Here is a 13,089-nt window from a genome sequence, read left to right as displayed (position 1 = left end):
TACCTAATCATTCCCAGCAAGAAAAGGCCTCATCGAGATTTTTTTTCTGTTGCCCGGAGGAAACGAAATGTGGCTCGTCGAACATCTGCAAGTTGCTTGCCTCTTCATCACCAAAAGCGACAGGTAATCTTTTAAAATTTTCAATTTTTACAATTACCCTCTAGGTCTAGCCAATGAATGGCAGCTTTCTGATCCTGCCGCTGAGATCGGTGGACTTTCCGGTTAGGCAGATATCAGTAGTTTGCAAGCGAGAAGAACTGTTTTCGGATCGCAGCAATTTCTTCGTAGTTATTACGCAACTTCACAGGTGTGCTGGTTAGGATGTAATTTTTGAAAAGATTTGCTTTTTTCAATTTCAGCTGCGGGAACACGGGATTTTGAACCTGGGATCGGTTGACAGCAGACCACACCGGACGCCCTAGGCAGATGACATAGTGAGAAAAGAACCGCTGCCCGCCGAACAGCAGGAAATGTTAAATGCCCGGTCACCATTTATGGCCAAAAAAAATGCGCGGGTAAAATTTACAAGTTATGTTTATTCTAAAATATTTGCGATCTTTTTTTTCCCCTGGCAGCTTTCTTTCGCTCTATCTTATCCTGTCGCTAAGATCGGTGGACTTTCCAACTGGACAGTGTTCAGCAGTAGCAGGAGAAGCGAATCGAAGTGTTAGTGTATTCCTGTTCGAAGGCTTAACCAGCCAGAAATAAAATTAGAATTTTGTTTTTTTTTTTGTGTTGTGTATAAGTGCGAAATCAAATCAATAACAAGTAAATACAAAAGTGAAAAATAAATTGGAATAAAAGCTAGAACCAACTAGAAAGCAGCAATAAACATGTTGACTTCCAAAATCAATATTTGTTTAATCTACAACATCTAGAGTTGATCTCATAAAATCAGTCATAAAAGCAATATATTTACAGTTAAATCAACTATACCAGTTAAGTAGAACTTGTTAAATTTATTGTTGAATGCACAACAACAATCGTACAATTATAGTTTGAATCTATTATATTCATACTTGAGTGCATGAAATCAACCCTAGAAATAAAGTTGAATCTATTATATTCAAACGTTGAACTTCATCGCCGGTGTCATCAAAAGGCACTAGAAATCGAGATTCGGGAACGTAAGTGGAGATGGATTGGGCACACGCTACGAAGAGATGAAAACGGGATTTGCAGAAAGGCGCTTGACTGGAATCCAGATGGGCATCGAAGAAGAGGCAGGCCCAAAAGCTCGTGGCGGCGAAGTCTAGCCGCTGAAATCCGCACAGTTGACGAGAACCTTGACTGGCAGCAAGTGAAGACGCTGGCTCCGGATCGCCAGCAGTGAAGATCTTTTATCTTAGCCCTATGCGCCGGTTAATCGGCGCTGGACCCTTAGCTAGCTAGCTGAGATATCATATTTATGGTTGAGTGCGTCAAATCAATCATACACATATAGTTGGATCTTTTGTATGTATCGTTTAATTCACAACATCATAAAGTTGAAAGTTTAATATTTGTAGTTGATTGAGAATTAATCAGAAATATGATTAAATGCAAGTGGAAAACTGTTGACAGCACTATACTTATTTCTCCGTGCCTATGAAAGCCCCACAATATGGGTATAAGGTGAAAGTGCTGAACATGAAGAAGTTCAATTTTTATTTTTGATGCCAACTTGAAACCCAAGATGGATCTCGCCATATTGAATTTCAAGATGGCGTCAGACAGAGGAAAAGGCTTCTAAACTTTATGCCTATTCGCCTCATACTCATAATGTGGATGTTTCATAAGATATTCAGTGATTTAGAGCTTTGAGAAGAAAAGCGGAAACCGCCTTTTTGGATTAATCATGTCGTTTGTAATATTTGTCATTTTTGTCATTTTTGTCATTTTTGTCATTTTTGTCGTTTTTGTCATTTTTGTCATTTTTGTCATTTTTGTCATTTTTGTCATTTTTGTCATTTTTGTCATTTTTGTCATTTTTGTCATTTTTGTCATTTTTGTCATTTTTGTCATTTTTGTCATTTTTGTCATTTTTGTCATTTTTGTCATTTTTGTCATTTTTGTCATTTTTGTCATTTTTGTCATTTTTGTCATTTTTGTCATTTTTGTCATTTTTGTCATTTTTGTCATTTTTGTCATTTTTGTCATTTTTGTCATTTTTGTCATTTTTGTCATTTTTGTCATTTTTGTCATTTTTGTCATTTTTGTCATTTTTGTAATTTTTGTAATTTTTGTCATTTTTGTCATTTTTGTAATTTTTGTCATTTTTGTCATTTTTGTCATTTTTGTCATTTTTGTCATTTTTGTCATTTTTGTCATTTTTGTCATTTTTGTCATTTTTGTCATTTTTGTCATTTTTGTCATTTTTGTCATTTTTGTCATTTTTGTCATTTTTGTCACTCTTCTCATTTTTGTCATTTTTGTCATTTTTGTCATTTTTGTCATTTTTGTCATTTTTGTCATTTTTGTCATTTTTGTCATTTTTGTCATTTTTGTCATTTTTGTCATTTTTGTCATTTTTGTCATTTTTGTCATTTTTGTCATTTTTGTCATTTTTGTCATTTTTGTCATTTTTGTCATTTTTGTCATTTTTGTCATTTTTGTCATTTTTGTCATTTTTGTCATTTTTGTCATTTTTGTCATTTTTGTCATTTTTGTCATTTTTGTCATTTTTGTCATTTTTGTCATTTTTGTCATTTTTGTCATTTTTGTCATTTTTGTCATTTTTGTCATTTTTGTCATTTTTGTAATTTTTGTCATTTTTGTCATTTTTGTAATTTTTGTCATTTTAGTCATTTTTGTCATTTTTGTCATTTTTGTCATTTTTGTCATTTTTGTCATTTTTGTCATTTTTGTCATTTTTGTCATTTTTGTCATTTTTGTCATTTTTGTCATTTTTGTCATTTTTGTCATTTTTGTCATTTTTGTCATTTTTGTCATTTTTGTCATTTTTGTCATTTTTGTCATTTTTGTCATTTTTGTCATTTTTGTCATTTTTGTCATTTTTGTCATTTTTGTCATTTTTGTCATTTTTGTCATTTTTGTCATTTTTGTCATTTTTGTCATTTTTGTCATTTTTGTCATTTTTGTCATTTTTGTCATTTTTGTCATTTTTGTCATTTTTGTCATTTTTGTCATTTTTGTCATTTTTGTCATTTTTGTCATTTTTGTCATTTTTGTCATTTTTGTCATTTTTGTCATTTTTGTCATTTTTGTCATTTTTGTCATTTTTGTCATTTTTGTCATTTTTGTCATTTTTGTCATTTTTGTCATTTTTGTCATTTTTGTCATTTTTGTCATTTTTGTCATTTTTGTCATTTTTGTCATTTTTGTCATTTTTGTCATTTTTGTCATTTTTGTCATTTTTGTCATTTTTGTCATTTTTGTCATTTTTGTCATTTTTGTCATTTTTGTCATTTTTGTCATTTTTGTCATTTTTGTCATTTTTGTCATTTTTGTCATTTTTGTCATTTTTGTCATTTTTGTCATTTTTGTCATTTTTGTCATTTTTGTCATTTTTGTCATTTTTGTCATTTTTGTCATTTTTGTATTTTTTGTCATTTTTGTCATTTTTGTAATTTTTGTTATTTTAGTCATTTTTGTCATTTTTGTCATTTTTGTCATTTTTGTCATTTTTGTCATTTTTGTCATTTTTGTCATTTTTGTCATTTTTGTCATTTTTGACATTTTTGTCATTTTTGTCATTTTTGTCATTTTTGTCATTTTTGTCATTTTTGTCATTTTTGTAATTTTTGTCATTTTTGTCATTTTTGTCATTTTTGTCATTTTTGTCATTTTTGTCATTTTTGTCATTTTTGTCATTTTTGTCATTTTTGTCATTTTTGTCATTTTTGTCATTTTTGTCATTTTTGTCATTTTTGTCATTTTTGTCATTTTTGTCATTTTTGTCATTTTTGTCATTTTTGTCATTTTTGTCATTTTTGTCATTTTTGTCATTTTTGTCATTTTTGTCATTTTTGTCATTTTTGTCATTTTTGTCATTTTTGTCATTTTTGTCATTTTTGTCATTTTTGTCATTTTTGTCATTTTTGTCATTTTTGTCATTTTTGTCATTTTTGTCATTTTTGTCATTTTTGTCATTTTTGTCATTTTTGTCATTTTTGTCATTTTTGTCATTTTTGTCATTTTTGTCATTTTTGTCATTTTTGTCATTTTTGTCATTTTTGTCATTTTTGTCATTTTTGTCATTTTTGTCATTTTTGTCATTTTTGTCATTTTTGTCATTTTTGTCATTTTTGTTATTTTTGTCATTTTTGTCATTTTTGTCATTTTTGTCATTTTTGTCATTTTTGTCATTTTTGTCATTTTTGTCATTTTTGTCATTTTTGTCATTTTTGTCATTTTTGAAAGCACACTTTTATAATCCTCTCACATCGACAAGTTAAAGAGCCCAAACATTTCCGACAAATAAGACCTGTCTCAGAAAACTTCATTCGTCAGGAACCGAAATGTTTACCCGGACCCTGTTCGACAAATTTTCATATCAATTTCCACCCCCCAGGGCTGCTGATACTCGTCATTACGGAAATTGATCTCTGCGGTTTGCAGCTACTTCCTATACCCTCAACTGACCCAGACACAACCATATCCGAGCCAGTATTAGAAAACACCCACTCATATGAGGGTACATGTTGTTTTCCAGATGCTCAATCGAGCCTTCTTGTATGGAGATACCTTCGTCTAATGATGAGCAAACCTAACAACATGATGGGTGGATTCTAACTAGGAGATACGATGGCAACGACCAGTAACAAAGAGTTGTTGACCCATGCTTCAGCAACGTTCGTACATATTTGGGACTAAAGAAAAGTTTTGGGTAGATCGTGGTATGGGAGGGAAAAAGGTCCCGGTTTCGAAAAGAGGAAGTCCTTCTCCGGAAGGACTTTTATTGACAACTGATTGTGCAGGATAATAGGAGGATGAAAAAGTAGCTTGCCCGGAAACTTTAATACTAAAGCTATTTTTAAACATGAACACAACATTGACTTACTTAGAATGGCAGTTGACAAGCACAGAGCGTAATGAGATTCTTCTTAACAAATTTGACAATTATTTTTTTGGGTAGTTGAAAAATCTGATTAAAATTACAACACTCAATATTGATTGCAGATGCTGAAATTCATTTTAAACCATTATTACACACCTGTTTCAAAACAATCTCCTCCGTTTTCGCCTATTTTCAGAAGCCGGTACAATCTCAGGAGGATCTTTGAAATAGTCTTTCAAATATGGGCTTTATACTAGAGCCTCTCCATCCGGAGCAGAGATTCTTTCTAAAACATCACTCCAGTTAATCTGGCTTCGTTACCAAAGACGAAGTAATTTCATAGCCTTTTAAAAACTATCTCAGCATTCGTCTTCCAAAATAATGCTCCTTCATTCTAAGAACCAGATTTGAATAAATTTCAAAACATTTATCCAGCCACTGTGTTTTATTCACTGAAACATTTATGTTCAAAACATTTTCTCAGCAACACTGGTTTATTTACCGGAGCCGGAAAACAATTGAAAAATAAACTTAGGGAGAGCTTTTGGAACCTTCTTTCCTTCTTAAGACTTTGATCTCGTCTATCGCCCACACGACTTCTTATGACTTTGTATTTCATATATTTGAACTTTATTTATATTTAGTAAAACTTTCAGATGTCGTAAACGCATGCATTCATCAACGTAAGTTTCTATTTTTAGTTTTTTTTTAAATCTCTACCGCTAAAATATAAATATTCTTTTTAAAAGGAATGCGGTTGGATTTTTTTAGAGATCGTTCTTGTATCTTTGTTTTGGATGAACGAAAAAATCCAATCCAAATTCCTGATCCGGTTTCTGAACATGACATTCTTAAGAAGAATTCCTACTTTCTTATTTTCACTTTTTCCAAACAACGCTTCATATTCAATTCGAGTACTTTTCTTTGTAGAAACATTCTTCAGAGATAAGCCAATTTTTCTGCTTTTATTTTTCCTGTCCCAAATTGAGTTTATGACTCCGCCCAAACTGAATTTGCGAAAGAAATTCTCTCGATTCCATACCCAAATTTTTGTACCAATTGTGAGGCTGGAACACTTTCTGGCAAAATGTCAACGTGCCATGTTTCCCCTTTTATTTTTATTACCCTTGTCAAGGAATTTTGCCAACAAGTTTTCGAGAATCAGATGCAATTGTTTCGCCGAATAAGATGAAAGAGTCAAAACTGTAGGTGGGTGTTATCAAAAAATTCTTATCATGCCTTAATCCGTGTTTGAGCAAATTTCGAATTCAAGCCAAACAGGTCGTTTGACTACGTATCCCTGACTTTAGCCACAGAACTACCTACTGCTGACATTTTCAAACGATTTAACTACAAGATGGCAGACATAATCCGAATGCAAAAGTAGTGCCACCCGATGGCATTCCTTGAATAATTTCCTGCTTCTTATCTGGCACAGGAATCAAGATGAAACTCCCACCCCCGGACAGAGAAGTTCGGAATGAAAACGCAATAAACTCTCTAGGTCTTTTTCACTATCGTGTTGTAGTTTTTTTCTTGCTTCCATTCCATTTCCGGTTTCCCTCACGCCTTCTCATCTCTTATGCAACTCGAAACAAAACTGCAAAATTATGTCCCGGAGCAAATTACAGCGATGAGGAAAATAGTTTTACTATTTGGCTTAAGTTTGTTTTATACTCTTTTTCTTTAAACTGGATTTTTTTCCTGCTGTCGCTGCTGCCATTGCTTAACTTTATCACACCGCAAGGCAGTTATTTTGCTATTCGGTTTGCATACTACGTCTCTCTGGTTTTGTTGCTTCTTCTATTTCATTTTGAAACTTGATTTTGCTAAGAAACTTTTGTTGAAAACTTCCGTCTTCCTCCTCCATCCACCAACCAGGGCAGAAGACGATAGAATAATAATGGATTTTACCCGGCATCAACGATAAGTTTTGAAATAAATGAATGCTTACAATTTCCGGTGCAATTTGTAGTCTGGTGTTTGGGAGCCCGGCTGTTGTTATCAAGCAATGCAAATCGTTTTCGCAGAGGAGCAATTTAAAGCAATTATGATGTTAATTTGATCAAACTCCCATGATGATTGGGTTTGCTGGCAATAGACTTGTGTTTTGTGTGTGTCGAAGAGCACAATCTGAAGACATTTCAAGGGAAAATCGAATGCGATATGAATACGATACTTATACGATATTTATACGAATGCGATACGAATACGATACGAATACGATACGAATACGATACGAATACGATACGAATACGATACGAATACGATACGAATACGATACGAATACGATACGAATACGATACGAATACGATACGAATACGATACGAATACGATACGAATACGATACGAATACGATACGAATACGATACGAATACGATTCGAAAACAAATGATTTTTGTATAATGTCAGTATGAAAAGATTTAAAATTTTCTCAATTGAATTCTCAGGAATATTTTTTCAAATCGTAGAATTCTTTTCAATATTTTCGTAAACAGATCGATTTTTTTAAGAAAACATTCGCTCGCGCAAACTGCGGCCTCAAAGCTGAACAATATCACGAAATGCCCCAACCGGAAATGTTGTTTGACGTTATCTCTTCTAAGTAAAATCTCTACCAAGTAACAAGAAATAAGCCCCCCTTCAAGGGTAACGCGCCGTAACGGCCACTTACCCGCATGACCCGCTTCGGCAGGCCCCGGTCATCCTCCTCGGTGATCTGGGTGCGATATGATGATTTCTCGAATACCGGTGGATTATCGTTGACGTCCTTGACGTTGATCAGCACCGTCGTGTAGTTCTCCTTGAAGCTGTCCGAAACTGTCAACCGGAGCTCGTACTGGTTTGGTTGTTATTTGTCGGGCGGAAGCCCCCGAGACAGACAGACAGACAGACGGGAAAGTGACGATGATGGACGAGTGAGCGCCGCGCCAAGTGCGTGGGTGTTGTTGATTCATTAGAGATGAGCCGCCGCCGCCGCCGGGAATTGGGGAGAAATAGAATGACGGAAACATTAAACAGAGCTAATGTTAATATAGGTGCTGGTAATTTTCTGAGTACGTTTCGAAAAGTAATGAGATCTATTTCCAAGAAACATGAAAGTAAGGTTGACAAATAAAGTATAATATAACAAAACGAAGTCTTTTATTAATATCTAACTTACTGATGTGTTCCAAAACTCATTATAAGTTTCATGGTTTGATTCGAATACGATACAGTATGATCCTTTCCAACAGTCTTAAACATTGATAAACCTGCTGCTCAAATTCAGGGTTTTTAAGAATGTTTGTTTTCCCCGAAGCACCCGTTTAATGATTCCAAGACTTTTGGTAATAGATACCACCGTTTCATAGTGCAGCATAAAGGACCGTATAATACCAATTTACAAATTCTAGTAAATTCTTTGCTCGTTAAATAAATTGACCAGATACATCTTATTGTGCAAAAAGATTCGGGAAACGAAAACGGGAAATCAATTGCGCAAGTTTGTTGTTCACCATGTCATTTGACTGTTAATTCTTCTACTCAATCAGTTGTTTCTTTGCACAAACAGATTGATGAACAAAGCATAAACTGAGATTTGTGAATGTAATAAATCACCTCATTATGTCAAAACGTTTAAGTTCATACATTTTATAACAAAAAAAAAATTTTCGGGGATTTTTTAAAATTTTGTCAATTTCCTGATCATTTTGTATGGGACTCCGGATTCGGAGGAGTTTGTAAATGTTGTAAAACTACACCCGATCTTGAAAACGGCTTCACAGCTTATTTTACGATGATTTGTTCAATAGTTTTCAATTTTTTTTTCAAATCGTGTCAAATTTTGGAAAATTTAGTTTAAGACCCCCCCTCCCCTTTGCATTTGGAGAGGTTTTGAATTATTATAAAAAACCATTCCAGGTCTTGAAAATTTCTTTCAAAAAATCACATTGAATGGCTCATTAGTTTCAGAAAATTATTCGAATTGTGTCATATGTTTAATTATTTTGTATGGAAGTCCCCCCCCTTCCGGAGGGGGGTTTTAAAATATTTTTTAAGAAGGAGCAGTTTCAAAATATTTTAGAAACAATCTCCAACCCCAAAAACTCTTACAAACCAAATTTCACATTGATCAGTTTTGTAATGTTCGAGTTTATAGGGATCAGACAGACAGAAAAACATTCATACTAAAATCCTTCAAGTATTTTGAAATTTTATCAAATTTTTGTAAATTTTGTATGAGAGCCCCCCACTTTTTAGATTTGGTGGAGTTTGATAGTATCATAGAAACCATTCCCAATTCCACATTGATCAGTTTAGTTGTATCTGAAAATTGTTCATATTCTGTTATATTTTGATCAATTTTGTATGGGAGCCCCCCCATACAACTCCTCCATTAAGTCGGAGTAGTCTGAAAGTATTAAAAAAACCATCTCCAACTGCTAAAACTCTTACATATAAAATTTCACATTGATCGGTTCAATAGTTTTCGAGCCTATAGGAAACAGACAGACAAACATTCGTTTTGTAAACCGTCAACTGGGGCATCAGAAAAAGGGATAGGTTGTAACAAAGTTTGTTTTTAATGTAATATCATTTAAAAAGGTTAGACAATGTACGGTTTTGATGTCATAACGCGTAAACCAACAAGTGCAATAATTTTAGATTTTGTTTTAATTAAATTTCTCATTTTTTCTTTTAAAAAAAGCACAAGGGTGCTGCATACATATGGGAGTAAACATTACTGCAAAAATTCTATTAGTTGAAATCATAAAAATAAATGTTTGGGTGGATGAAATTTCGAAATCAACAAACGCGTGATGCAAGATAATCACATTTCAGCATATTCACAGGTGAATCATTAATTTGCATTTTGATGCATTTTAACCCAGACTGCGTAGCTGAGTAATAAAAATATTTGAATAATAAAATTTGGGGATTGTTCGAAAAATATTTTCACTCAAACAGTGTTGGTATAGGATATTAAAAGCAATATAAAGTTTGTGGGTTATATCATTAAGCCAATCTATCATACTGGATAATGTTTCTTACGGCATCGCAAAATGTTAAAATTATTACATCTACTATTCGTTTTTTTAAATTTTCTATGAGAATCAAACGTGCAAATACTTTAAAAACTATCTCACGATGTGAAAAACAATGTCATCATCTTTTGTTATCATTAAATGTTGACTTTATAACATTTGATTAAAATAAAATTTAAGTAAGTGTTGTGGTATACAAATGTTGAATCTAACCCTGCTTTGCATGATTCACCGTTTGGCGGTATGTAGACAAATTATAATATATTGACGAAAAGATTTGATGACAAATTTAACATCGCAAAACGAAGTTAATAAAAATAGAAAAAAAAATCGGCTTTAAAAGTAAAGTTGATAAAATATTACAATAATAGGATTTCGATAATGTTTTAAATGTACGAGATCTGGTGGATCATTTAAAGTATAACAAAATAATTAAGATAAGAGTCGTAACCCCAAGAAAAATTATACAAAAAACACCGTGTAAGATCTGAATAAATTTCAAATCACAAATTGAACTCAGATATAGATTTGGATGCCAAAAACTGAAAAAAACTTTCATCATTGATTTTTAACATTGATATGAATTCAAAACATTTCAATTCTAAAACATTTTCAATTCAAATTTCTGAATCGTTTTCTAAACTCAAAAGCTAAGTAAAGAAACTTTTATCTATTTTAAATATAAAAGTTGAAAACCTGAATTGATTGAATAGAGAAAATTTGAAACATCATTTAAAAATATAAGTCAGAATGTGAAATCAAAACAAACCAAATCTTCCATCTTCTAAAACCAGAAAAAAATAAATTTTGACACATCTATAAAATTTCTGATATAACAAAAATTTAAAAATAATTCAAAAAACTTATTACTCAATAAAAATTTCCAGAAACGTTCAAAATATTGTTTGCAATTTTTTTGAATATTTGAGTATCAAAAATCCGAGAATATCAACGATATTGCGCAACTTGAAAACCCATAAATAAAGTTAATTATTTGTAGGAGAGAAAAATCACATCAATAACATCTTTTGGGAGTGCTACGAACTAGTGAAAGGACTGTTTGACTTTTCGAAGTTTTGATTTATTTTCTTATTTGCAGTTTTTCTCAAGATAGTAAGTTTTTAAATTTTTTTATTTAAGATTCCTTTTTGTCTAAGTGTTTCTTTTCAATATTTCTAGCGTTTTTGAATGGTAAAAAGTGTCCGAACAGTGTATGAAAATTTGATCTCTTATCTCCATAAAAACTAACTCAATTTTTCCGTAAGTTTATTATTAGCTTCCATTGTGTTGTCGATTAGTTTCATTTTATATTGATTGTTGTAGATTTCTGCGAAAAAGTTCAAATAAAGAACGAAACGTCGGAATATGAATAGAAAGTTTTTTGAAATCTTGAACTGACTAAAAAAGCCAGAAATCTTCCCATTATATATTATTGAAATTTATGTTTCAAAATATAAGTAAGGTTGGACAATTTTGTCCAAAAACTTGGTAGAATCCTGGCATTTAATTTCAATATTTTCAACCCAAAAACCTCCTAGAAACCGATTTTAATTGTTTTGACAAAATTTTCTATAATCTCAACATGAGTTTTTTTGTCTGATTTTACAAATCAAGTGAATAAATATGGAAAAAATCTGATCTATTGCACCGAAATTTTTCCATGTTTGTTCGATGTTGAAATGAAAAATATCACACAATTTTGGATGAAAATAATCCAGAAAACTGTTTCGTATTGGCTTATGTGACCTTTTCAAGTAAGATTTCTGAATTTATGGGTTTTTCACGATTGAAAATACTAAATGACAGATAGATAGCATTTTTTCACATTTTCGATTCTGAATAAGAGAACTATAAGAATAGAAAATCTAGCAAAAAATTAAAATCTTTAAACAACTTGCAAATCTCGTTATCTAATTTATGAAATTCGAAGAAACACGTTTTGGAAATGACTGTATTTAGTGGAGAAATTTATGCAAGTTCACTACAAGTCTTATGCAGATAGACATCATTTAATTTTTCAATCGTCGAAACTGTTTCAATAGAATTAAAACAAGTCCCAATTATTTAACTAACATTAATTGTTTTTTTTTTTAATAAGAAATTAAAAATAAAACAAGACTATGGTAATGAATGTAAAAATAACGATTAAATAGTACACATGAAACCGCTGTAAGGAAATTTGTATGGAAATATTTTTTTTTTCTTTAAAAAATCACTAGAGATGTACTAAAAGTTTAAAAAGATATAGCTTTGGATTTAAAATATTTCTTGATTCTTGCTTCTTCTGGTTCACAATTCTTACTTGAATCACAGGAAAGAAATTCAATGTTTAAAAAAAATTTGTTTTTGGTTTTTTTTTTCAATTTTTGCATTTTTTACTGCTACCTAATTTGAAAGTTGTTAACCCGTCGGATGAATACAAAAAGATAAGATTTATTTAACTTCGGCAAAAGCATTTCAGTCACTCAGCAAACACAGATTGCAATATTAAAGTACTTTAAAATAGATTCAGATTATTTTTGAATTTTGAAATGAATATTACTTTTTACGAAATACTAAGCTTCTTCTCATAGTAGCGAGTAGTTGAGGAATAATCAAAATCATTAATCAAAGTCAAACTCTGTTCCAAGCTTATTTGAATTTCCTGGAAGATTTATATGCGAAAATTTCGGGGATCAACCAAATCATCTCAAATGTTACACTGAATCTTGGTGACCCAAAACATATGGGAGTAAAAAGTAAATTTTTGCAGCTTTCTAGTGTGCATACGTATATGTATAACGATGGCCGCAAAATGGCTCATATCTCATATCTAAGCCGACCATATTATTTTGCCATTTTGTCAAGTTAGGCCAAAACACTGACCTGTGCAAAACTTCAGCTCAATCGGACTCGATTTTGGGATGCCTCAAATCGCTAATAGATCTTTTTTTATTTTCAAATGCCAAATGACTTAAAAATGGAGAAAACGTTGAAATCTGGTTTTATCTCGAAAAAAGTTTATTTCGTCAAAAATTTACATAAGAATTTAAAAACTCTAGTGAGAAAATCTGGTAAATCGAA

At 31.9% G+C, this 13,089-nt stretch overlaps 1 protein-coding gene across 1 annotated transcript in view; it reads right to left on the bottom strand.

Moving 5' to 3' along the window:
• The window catches only part of LOC129741410 (neural-cadherin), a 284,444-nt gene that overhangs the window by 89,070 nt on the left and 182,285 nt on the right, over positions 1–13,089 (bottom strand). Inside the window, exon 4 of the mRNA XM_055733133.1 lies at positions 7,674–7,838. Coding sequence (XP_055589108.1) covers positions 7,674–7,838 — 165 coding nt within the window. The remainder of the gene's footprint in view (positions 1–7,673; positions 7,839–13,089) is intronic.

Source organism: Uranotaenia lowii, chromosome 2 (genome assembly GCF_029784155.1).
Source record: "Uranotaenia lowii strain MFRU-FL chromosome 2, ASM2978415v1, whole genome shotgun sequence".
In the NCBI taxonomy this organism is placed as follows: Eukaryota; Metazoa; Arthropoda; class Insecta; order Diptera; family Culicidae; genus Uranotaenia; species Uranotaenia lowii.
Note: the sequence above shows the minus strand (reverse complement) of the source record. Positions and strands in the feature narration are given on the sequence as shown.